General features: G+C 37.5%; 1 protein-coding gene across 2 annotated transcripts; it reads left to right on the forward strand.

Annotated features, from left to right (window-relative positions):
* The first annotated feature begins 2,189 nt into the window (after nucleotides 1–2,189).
* On the forward strand, nucleotides 2,190–3,239 carry LOC141393108 (uncharacterized). Of its 2 annotated transcripts, none has more exons than XM_073966055.1 (3): nucleotides 2,190–2,404; nucleotides 2,646–2,768; nucleotides 2,937–3,239. In XM_073966055.1, exons 1-3 carry the CDS (start codon nucleotides 2,259–2,261, stop codon nucleotides 3,082–3,084), a joined length of 417 nt encoding a protein of 138 aa, XP_073822156.1. In that variant the 5' UTR covers nucleotides 2,190–2,258; the 3' UTR covers nucleotides 3,085–3,239. The 2 variants fall into 2 exon arrangements, with proteins under 2 accessions (XP_073822156.1, XP_073822157.1); XM_073966056.1 differs by having other exon boundaries at nucleotides 2,190–2,393; nucleotides 2,650–2,768.
* Nucleotides 3,240–11,410: the final 8,171 nt, after the last annotated feature.

Raw genomic sequence — 11,410 nt, forward strand, 5'->3', positions numbered from 1 at the left:
GTCATATCTTTGATAGATATCGTGTCCACTTTAGCACCGGTATCCCAGGAAGCATGGACTTGTCCACGGAAAACATAATATCGCTGTAAACAGGACCACATCGAACAGTTTCGGTATACATTTCCAAAGGATTTTCGAACAGAACCTAATCTGCACTTAGACACAAATGTTGAACTTTTGTGGGGGAGGTATCCTTAGGAGAGAACCGAAATGGGCAATTTTATAAGTTTAACTAAATTTGGACAAAATGTTAGGAGATCCAAAGTTTGGACCAAATCGGTTGACCCGTTCAAGAGACTTCAAATATTGAAGTTTGGACAAAATATGACGAAGGCCAAATTTTGGACCAAATCGGTTGATCAGTTCGAGAGTTACCGTACTCTCCAGCCACTACATATGGTGCCATAGGGGTTTTTTACACCTTTCGGGCTGTTTTCTCACGAAGTATGGACTTGCAACTGAAAATAATTTTACGCTGTAATTGAGGCAGCGAATGCAAGTTCCTTCAACAAAAATCAAAGTGATTCGGAAGCAGGACTTAAAGTGAACTTATCCGAAATTTTGTGTGATAGGTACCCGAAGGAGTGGACAAATAAAGTCCATATTCGAAGCTGATCTACATCTGGTAGATATATTTGGATGTGTAAAGTATGAACCACATCGGTTACTCCCTCCAATAGTTATCGTGCGAACAAATTTTCCGAACATTTGTGGGGCAGGTACCTGAAGGAGTGGACCGATATGGCTTATCTTCGAACTTAAACTAAGTTTTGACAAAATAATACGAACATTTTGGACCGAATCGGCAGATCCGTTCGAGAGTTATCTTGCGCTCTGTCCACTACACAAGGTGTCATAGGAGTTTTTGGCAACTTTCAAGCTATTTTCTCAGGAAGAATGAACTTGCAACTGATAAAACTTGTACCGTCGTATGGGGAGCAGGGAATAAAAATTGTTACAACAAAAATCAAAGCGATTCGAGAACAGGTCCTAAACTGAACTTTTCCGAAATTTTGTGTGTGAGGTACCCGAAGGAGTGGGCCGATTGAGTCCATATTGGAATCTCAGCTAAGTCTAGTAGAACTTTCACGATGTGCAAAATATGGAGCAAATCGGTTACTTCCTTCAAGAGTTAGGGTGCGCACAAATTTTCTGAACATTAAACTAAGTTTGGACAAAATATTACGAAAGCCAAATATGGGACCGAATCGGTTAATCCGTTCGAGAGTTATCGTGCTCACCAGCAAACCAGACGGACGGACGGACATTGCTCAATGGACTCCAAATTGCCTGAAACAGATTACGTCCAAACATACTTGGGGTCTAAACCCATTATTTCGATGAGGGCCATTTTGAGTTATTTCCTTGAGGGGGGTCGGAAATAGCTTTCAAACCTGTTTTGGGAGTTATGTCCGTTGGACGTTATGTCACGGACATAGTGGTGTCGCTTCCTTGTAAACATGGACAAAAATAGAAAGAGTTGACCTAAGATAATGATTTTATTAAAGTACATATGAGGGCATAGGCATGAAAAATACCAATTTGGTCCATATCGGTTCACATTTGGATATAGCCCCCATATATATAATTCCCCGATTTTGCAATAATCGGTCAATTTTAATTGAATGTGTTCAAATTGAATATGCTATGTTTACTTAGGGGGTTGATCAGTTTTATCGATTTTGATAAAAATCGATTTAGATTTTGATATAGTCCCTATATGTCATTCTCCGATTTTGCTATAACTCAGTCAATTTTACTTTAATATGGTCCCTGTTCAGTTTTACATTACAGTTGGACATTTTTTGATCTGTGTCCACTGAGGCACCATTGTGTGGCACCACTAAATAAACACTCCGTACTCCACGGAGTGTATACTAATAAGTACCCTTGTGAATATTTACAGATATGTGTAAAACTGTACAAATTCATCTCATATATATAAATTAAAGAACCTTGACGATATCTTTTTCGACTCACTCTAATATACTTTTTGCACATATTATATTATAAATACCATTCGTGTAACTTTTGTCTGTTTGAATGCAATTAAGAATACACAACACAAATGTTGTTTGTTGAAGAAATTAAACAAATTTTGCCATGGCAATCGACAATCAACAAAACCTTAAATATTATTGTAAAATTTTCTACATTTCAATGCAATGCATCCACATTTAGTATTTCACTCTTATCGATTACACACTCCTTAATAAAGTTAACTGAAAACCAAATTTAATAGAATTTCCTTTAAGAGAATGCCAAATACATTGGAGTTAACGACAAATCCTTTCAAAAGGCCTATGAATACCCTACAGAAACAATGGTATCGCATATTAATAGCACGTAAACTGGGCTACGGCTCACCACGTCAGCCAGCTGAAGTGACAGTAGTAAGTGAAATGTTAGTTTTTTTTTGTTTCTGCCTTCGAGTGGATTGTGGTTATGTTGAGTTGGCCAAAAAAACCGAATGGAAGCAATCCAAAGAATAGGCTAAAATGTATTTAGAACTGATTGAATTTCCTGTGTGTGTTCTTTTTTTCTTTCATGGTCGGTTTTTGAAAACTCTTTCGCTTGGCTGGTGGAAATGTGTTGGAAATTTGTAACTTCTGGCTTAAATTTCCGCAAAATTATTTACCCCTTAGCCAGACAAAATGCCAAAAACGTTACCAACAATCCTTTCATCGTTACAATCGACAATTCCGTGAGGAAATCAAACAACTGGAGGCCATGCAGCCAAGTGCCATTGATGCCATGAGATTTCATAGGTAAGGGGGAGAGAGAAAAGACCAACTTACAGTTGCATTATCAAGCTTTTTTGTTTTCTTCCTTTGAGTCTTTTTTTCATTTTGAGGAAAGTTGATGCAAATCACACTGACCTCATTTTCTGGCAAACAATTTTTTTCTCATTCATTTCTAATTTTTTTTCCTTTAAGGACCTTTGCCATTACAACACTTTGGTTACCTTTGCATTCGTTACGTGAGATCAACTTGACACTGGAACAACTCGAAAAGGTTTTAAGTGTCAAAGAAAGGCGACGCCTACAGCACATCCTGAAATATGGCATTGGCAACCATCGTTGACTGGTTGACTTCTTGGCAACATTAGTGGCAAATGAGAATGGCAACAGCATCAACAAGCACAACATGATTGTTACACCTTGACTCGAGTAATGTAATGTGAATATTTTAAAACTTAACGAAAATTAAAATAAATTCTAAAAGAAAAGTTTCAAAATAGTTTCGAAGTACTGAATATGTTGTTGTTGTGAAAAGGACATGGAAAGTTTGGTTAGGACAAATACTTGTTAGAATTGTATTAAATTTGATTTTTTTAAGTTTTCCGTGTTGAATCTCAGAATAAGAGAAATTTTTATACAGACCTTTATCTTGCGAAAACAGTTGCTAATGACACATTTGAAAAGGAGAATGTCTGTAACCTCATTTGCAGTTACTGCAAAAAGAACAGACCATTGGAAACCATATCAGACCATTGGAAACCATGAATTTTATGGGGATAGAAGCCAAACGTGGATCTGCCAAGGTTAATTTATTTAATGTAAATAAGGAGCTGTTATTTGCTTAAAATTTATTATATTGGACCACGTTTGTGCAACTCTCACAGGGCAAAATCACAGCTCCACATCTATACCTATTCCTAACATCCGGCCTCATACCAATAACAGGGGTTATATACCCCATATTATAATATTTTAGTAAAATAATAACACTCTGGTGCATAGAGAATTAAAATACATAGCAACAGCGTCCTCCTTCATGACATCTGTGGTTGTCGTCAATACAATACGTGCTTTGTGGCCCGGCTTCCACTTCAAACTTTGGGAAAGACCTTCATCTTCTTCCTACGAACTACAGAAAAAGCGGATCTTCAGATATGATAAGATTGAAACATGTTGAATATCGACAAGTAACAAGTAAGAACGGCGTTAAGTTCGGCCGGGCCGAACTTTTTATACCCTCTACCAAGAACTTTATTGAAGTGAATAAGAACAAGCACTTCCTCTTATTGCAGAAATAGTATATCCCAACTGATAATACTCCCTTCAAAAGAGCTCATATTTGGCGTCATCGTAGTTCTTTCCAAAACATGGATCAAAAATTACGATTTTCCGAATTGAGCTTTTGAACTTAAGGCAATACACAATATTAAATTACAGCAATCTCGGTTCGAAAATTTGACAAAAAAAAACTCTCGAAAAACATAAAATTTGGTAATACCAGCTAGACTTAATGGACAATTTTTATCTATTGTTGTCTTATTAGGACGAAGGTCATTATTTATGAAGGTTTTCAATTAATTAAATTTGTACTCGAGCTAACATTACCTAAGGAGTTTTGTATTGAAAAAGGGAATTCTTGTATGTTTGTTTGCGAGTAAGTTTTCTGTCTTCTGGGAACACAAAAATCCAATTAGCGACCAATTTGGTAAAAAAAAAATTAACTAAAATCTTGAAAAAAAACTTTAAATTGTGGCTACGTTATATGAGGGCTATACCAAAATCTGAACCTATTCTGTCTGAATTTAAATGTCTTATACCTTTATGAGAGAAGTCTCCCTTGTCCCGTATGGGATGTTGTGGAACAATGTTTTTTTGTTTTGTATACCTTTATCAAAGACTAAATACCAAATGTCAGTTATTCCGGTTGAATAACGTGCCTAAAACTTTCAAAACACCGACAACCGGAGGGTACAGTTCTTTGGGGTGGGCTATATAAAGACAACCTTCAAAATACATACCGAAAATTGTGAGGTAAGAAAAAAAATACCGACAAATTACAGGTGGAAAGTTTTACATCCCCAACGAAGATTAAATACAAAATTTCAGCCATTTCGGTCGGATATTGAAGCAATACTCTTCAAAATACCAAAAATTGTGAGGTACTGTTCTATAGGGGCTATATGGAGGCGTGGACTTATACCGACAAAATTCAGGTGGAACATTTTATACCCCCAACAAAGCCTAACTACCAAATTTCAGACATTTCCATGGGGTATTAAATTCATAACCTGCAAAATACCGAAAATCGGGAGGTACCGTTCTAATGGGGACTATATGAAGACGTGGACCTATACCGAAAAATTTCAAGTGGAAAGTTTTGCACCCCTACGAATACTAACTACTAAATTTCAGTCATTTTGGTGGGATATTGAGGACACTAACTTCAAAATACCGAAAATCATGAGGTGCTGTTCTATAGGAAGACGTGGACCTATACCCACAAATTCCAAGTGGAAAGTTGTGCACCCCTAACGAAGATTAACTACCAAATCGGAAAATCGGGAGGTACCGTTCTATGTAGGTTATATGAAGACGAGGGCCTATACCTAAAAAATTTCAGGTAGAACGTTGTGTACCCCCAGCAAAGACTAAATACCAAATTTCAGCCATTTCGGAGGTATAATGAAAACAATTAAGCAAAGCCTATAGTCGGACGGGACCGACTATGTGATACCCTACACCACTACTCCTGGGAATTAGCTTTCAGCAAATCAAAATTCCTCTATGGAACAAATAAACTTATTGTAAGAAAAAACTTTGTGCATTCTGCATTCATCAAGCCTAAATAATAATATTATAATTGTTCCACAAACATCCCATAAGGGACAAGGGAGACTTCTCGGATATCAATGAGTGGACCCCGATTCATATTTCCTAATATGGGGACCTACAGTTTATCGCTTAGTACGAACGGCGTGCTCTACTGATTTCCTGTAGCAAGGATGCCTATTAATCAGCATGTCCTTCCGTCCATTTGTAGAGAAGTTCTGCACGACTGAAATACTCAGAAAATGTCGCCAACATTACACCGTTGAAAATTTGTAGATACCTGGCCGGGGAATCGATCAACGGTGGCAAAGGGGTATTTCAAGTAATGTTGGCGACATTTCCTGAGTATTTCAGCCATGAAAAACTTGTCTACAAGTGGTGTCTTAGGACACGCCGTTCGGACTCGGCGGTAAATTGTTGCATGTATTAATCCCAAAATTATACGCCAGGAGGAGGTCAGTGGGTGCCTTCACCTTCACCAAAAGTTATATTTCAAAAAACTTTAACGGTAGCCACACCGAGTACATTTTAAAAAAAGGTGGCGAAGCGACCCCATGCTGCAATATATCGCAGTAGTAGTAACTCAAAATTTTCTATTTTTCTATAGTAACTCTGAAGACATGAAAAATGAAATACCGGTATTTTTTGACGAAAGAGTAGACAAAGAAATGCCAGATTTTTTACAGTGGGTACGGTTAATCATTTTCTTAATTAAAAGTTAAAATTTTTAGTTAGTACCCTTTTGTTGTGCAGGTGCGATATGTATAAAAAAATCCAATTGTACAATTAATACGCTTGGACTCCACGTAATTTGCAATAATGCACAAACTGGGAATTTCTCTGTCATGATAGAGACAATTTATAGCATGGGAGGAAAATGTGGTTGTCTACATAAAACCCATTTTATACTCATTATTGCAATTTGTATCAGGGAAAAGGTCAGTCGTTCCTTTTTCATATGTAGGCTACTTTGGCGGTATATGCCCTCCAGAAACTAAAATATGGAGCAAGTATAAAATATTTATATTTTTCATACAAAAGTAATGGTCCATTTCCCTCGCTAAATAATATAATATCATCATTCAAGATTGTAGGCATCTTCTTCGACCTATAGGTCGACCTCTAGCGTGTTTAATATTACACTACAAATAAATATATGGATATATAAAAAGCTATAACTCTGTTATCTGATCATGTACATTGTACACCAACATAATTGGCATCAATAGAAAGGTCAAAAGATTCTTTTCTAAGTATAGCTTACTTACCCGGAATGAATGAATATGGCCTGTTCCCGTACTTTATAAAGTGGTAAAAGTTGTAAAAGTCGTAAACGATTTTCATATAAATTTTGTGTACGGGAACGCAAAATGTGTAAAAGTGGTAAAAATTGTAAACACTTTTTAGTTCTGGAACAGAGCTATTATCTGATCGCCATCCCAGATTGCAAGCTTCTTCTTTGTCATATACTCTTACCTTAGATACAATTAGTTACAGAGCAGCAACAAAATTGGATAAATATTATGTTTTTCGTCCATTTCACCCGCTAAATATTTCACGATCATCACCAATAAAAATAGGGATCTATTCTGGTCTAAACCCGACCTCCATACAAAATTTCGTGACGATCGGTCCATAATTGCGGCCTGGAGTTTGATTACAATTTATAATGGACAGACGGACGGACGGACACACACACATCTCAAAATCACTTTATCTCGTCGAGATATGAAGATTGGTATACCACATTGGGGGTCTCCGACTTATAATACCCTTTCCACATAGTGGTGTAGGGTATAAAAATACAAAATACCGAAAATCCTAGGAGTACTAGAAACTTCTATAAAAAATTACAAATCTCTATCATAAAAATTGCGAACTGTATCTTGATTTCAACACACGGACGGACGGACAGACGGACATTGCTATTTTGACTTAGAATTTTATATGTTGTACAAAGGTAATCATGGTGGAGGGTATAAAAATCGTTAAGTTTGGCCGAGCCGAACATTTTTTTATCCTTTACCATAAAATTTTCTGAACTTAAATATATTGGTTGGAGAAGTTTTTCGACCCGGATATCACAAATGTCTAAATTAGGCCAGGAAATGTGTTTAACAAGTAAGAAAGTATCAGTTAGCTGTGTCGAGAGAGTTATACCCTAAGCCTCGGACCTACAGAAAAATACTGCTGATATCAATATGGATTTTTTCAGCTTTAGGCCAATTTCTCAGGAATTATGGACTGCCCCGAAACTAGGACTGCATATAGAACACGTTGCCAAATAGTTAAAATCGATCCGAGAGGAATTCTTAGTCTGCACACGTTCAACGCCTTATGTGGGAGGTACCCGAAAAGGCCCATGTTTGGTATAGACCCCATATAACAGTACCTCCCGATTTTTGGTATTTTGTGGGTTTTAACTACATTTTTTGACTGAACTACCTGTAATTTGACAGTTGAGGTTCCTAGTAATTACAAAACATCTCTCTTTTTTGACCGAACTATCTGTAGTTCGAAAAACTGTCAACACAGGCCCATGTTTTGGTACAGCCCCCCACGTAACGGTAACTTCCGATTTTTGTTTTTTTGGATTGTAGCTAGAATTTTTGACCCAAGTATCTGCAATTCGACACTTGAGGTTCCCAGTGGTCACAAAACTCCTCCACCAAAAACATAGGTCCACATTTTGATATAGCCCCATATAAGATTCCCGACCGGTTGAATATATTTTTATGCTTTTTTACCTTATATAGGTATCAGTGGTCACAAAATATCTCCGCCTAAAATTATGGACAGGAAAGAAAATAATTATTCCCTTTTAGTTCAGAACATTTTATGGTGGAGGGTATAAAAAGTTCGGCCCGGCCGAACTTAACGCTTTTTACTTGTTCTCTGTTTTCTTTGTTTTTCACAGTACGACATTTTTTGTAGGGTGGGTTACTAGCCCAACGCCAAACACATGTTTTATGGTTCTTATGTGTGATCGCGCGGTACATGTTGGCTCACTACCTTTAACAGGGGAGTTGCCTTTCCCGAGGTGACACCACGGGGAGATCAGTGCCCACTTGAAATGAAAGGGGGGGGCCAAAATAAGGCCTGGGCTTTGCCATGTTAAAGTCATTGCTTGGTATCTTTCATCCCCTGCGTCACAAATAGAAGGGCCGAAGCGGTTCCTAAAATAGTTTATAACTAGGCCAGTCCAAGAGGTCTACATATTAACGTGAAAAAAGCGGAGTTATATTCACCAGGAAAACGAAACGAATATATTTTTATGCTTTTTTACCTTATATAGGTATCAGTGGTCACAAAATATCTCCGCCTAAAATTATGGACAGGAAAGAAAATAATTATTCCCTTTTAGTTCAGAACATTTTATGGTGGAGGGTATAAAACAGTTCGGCCCGGCCGAACTTAACGCTTTTTACTTGTTCTCTGTTTTCTTTGTTTTTCACAGTACGACATTTTTTGTAGGGTGGGTTACTAGCCCAACGCCAAACACATGTTTTATCGTTCTTATGTGTGATCGCGCGGTACATGTTAGCTCACTACCTTTAACAGGGGAGTTGCCTTTCCCGAGGTGACACCACGGGGAGATCAGTGCCCACTTGAAATGAAAGGGGGGGGGCCAAAATAAGGCCTGGGCTTTGCCATGTTAAAGTCATTGCTTGGTATCTTTCATCCCCTGCGTCACAAATAGAAGGGCCGAAGCGGTTCCTAAAATAGTTTATAACTAGGCCAGTCCAAGAGGTCTACATATTAACGTGAAAAAAGCGGAGTTATATTCACCAGGAAAACGAAAGTGGAACTTTTCGAGGAGCCAGGAAGGACCACCTTAAGCAAAGGACTAAAAAGTCCTCAGATGTTGGTCAACATTCCAGAAAAGATTCGCAGGACTTGGTCGTTAAGCCTTTCTCTATTTTTTAAGGTAACTCTTATGGTGTTACAATAACATCATTAAATATGTACACTGGGGCCTCTAAAACTTCTGGCATACCAGAAAAGATTCGCAGGTGTTACCTTAAAAAAATAGGAAAAGGCTTAACAACCACGACTTGCGAATATTTTCTGGTATTTAAGGCACTACACCTTTATAAAAAAAAACTAACAAATATTCCGTGAATATCTTCGTGTTATTGCGAATTTTTAACAAATAAGAAAGTATCAGTCAGCTTTGCTGACGGAGAAATACCCTCACCCACTGACAAAAAAAAAACTAAACCAGACCAAACCAAACACAATAATGCCGCATTTAAAATCATTGACATATACCTAACATTTTTAGAAACCAAATTTCTTCATAAAGGAGTCCAAATATTAAATTACGTTAAACTTAGTTTGAAAGAAATATTTGAAAAAGTTTTAAAGTTATCTTGCACAGTAGCCATTTTAGTGTGTGCCAGCTGTGTTTTGGAGCTTTTGGGCCATTATCTTAGGAAGTATTGACTTACTCCGCAAAAATTTAACCGTTGTAAATGTGGCCGCTAGAACAACCTACTGAAAAAAGAGTCAAAACCATGCGAGAGGAGCTCTTAAACTTCACTTTATCCGAATTTTGTGTCGGAGGTACCAGAAGGGGTGGAACGATATAGCCCATATTCCATATTCGATGTGCAAAGTCTGCACCAATCAGAAACTCCATGCGAGAATTATCTTGCGAATTTGCCATTTTGGTTGGTGCTGTCAGGGTTCTTGGAGCTTTTAGGCCAATATCTCAGGAAGTATGGACTTGCGCAGGAAAAAAGTTGTACAGTTGTAAGTTGTAAAGAGAGCCGCAAGTACAACCTAATGAAATTTCAAAACGATCCGAGAAGTGCTCTTAAACTTCACTTTATCCGTATTTTGTGTAGGAGGTACCCGAAGGAGTGGACCGATATAGTCCTTATTCGAACCCGATCGGTATCTGGAAAAAATAATACGATATGCAAAGTTTGGACCAAATTGATTCCCACCTTCGAGAGTTATCGTTCACACCATTTAACAGAAAATGTTTTAACTTTTGTAGGGGAGGTACCGAAAGGAGTGGACCGATATGACCCATCTTCGAACTTAAACTAAGTTTGGACAAAATATTACGATACCCAAATTTTAGTTCGAATCGGTTGTTCCGTTCGAGAGTTATCGTGCGCACCAGCCAGACGGACGGGCATGGCTAAATCGACTCCAAATTGTCTGAAACGAATTTCGTCCAAAATACTTTGGGTCTAAAACCGTTATTTTGATGAGGCACATTTTTGGTCGTATCAAAGTGTACATACTCTTTCTAGCCTAAAGGCTAAGGGTATAATTATTGTTGTCTTATTAGGACGCAGGTCATTATTTATGGAAGTTTTTAATTAATTGAATTAAACGAGCTAACATGACCTAAGGAGTTTGTATTGCAAAAGTGAATTCTAGCAAGACCCACACACCCAACCAATATGCTACGATCGTTTCGCTGGTGTGAATGGCTAGAAGACAAAGGCTGAGTTTGATCACGTTTATTTATACAGACATTATTGCAAATTTGCAGATGTGAGGATATGAATTTTTGTTGTTGTTTGAAAGATGTTCACTTTCACAGATTCGTATAAAGCAAGATGTACTTCTTATTTAAAAAATAACAAAACCATATTTCCACCCTCAAAGAAATGTTTGTACAATAACCATTATATGCACAAGCAAACAGAAGCTTTCTATATTACGCACACAAATTGAACAGGATAACAAATATTTACCTATTACACGGGATTTGTTTCGTGGTTTCAGAAATTTCACGGTTTAATTATGGCTTAACGGTTGTTTTCTTTGTTTTTAACAACACCCTGCTATATATTTTTGACGACAGCAGGAGAAACCTT

Source organism: Musca autumnalis, unplaced genomic scaffold, assembly GCF_047663935.1.
Source record: "Musca autumnalis isolate F117 unplaced genomic scaffold, ASM4766393v1 scaffold_2, whole genome shotgun sequence".
Lineage (NCBI taxonomy): Eukaryota > Metazoa > Arthropoda > Insecta > Diptera > Muscidae > Musca > Musca autumnalis.

What these genes read in the sequence shown, in the direction of transcription:
- LOC141393108 (XM_073966055.1), top strand. Translation starts at nt 2,259, where the DNA reads ATGCCAAATACATTGGAGTTAACGACAAATCCTTTCAAAAGGCCTATG. An exon ending in GTGACAGTAGTAAGTGAAAT is followed by an intron (nt 2,405 to 2,645) that starts GTTAGTTTTTTT and finishes TTTACCCCTTAG; the next exon opens with CCAGACAAAATGCCAAAAAC. An exon ending in GATGCCATGAGATTTCATAG is followed by an intron (nt 2,769 to 2,936) that starts GTAAGGGGGAGA and finishes TTTTCCTTTAAG; the next exon opens with GACCTTTGCCATTACAACAC.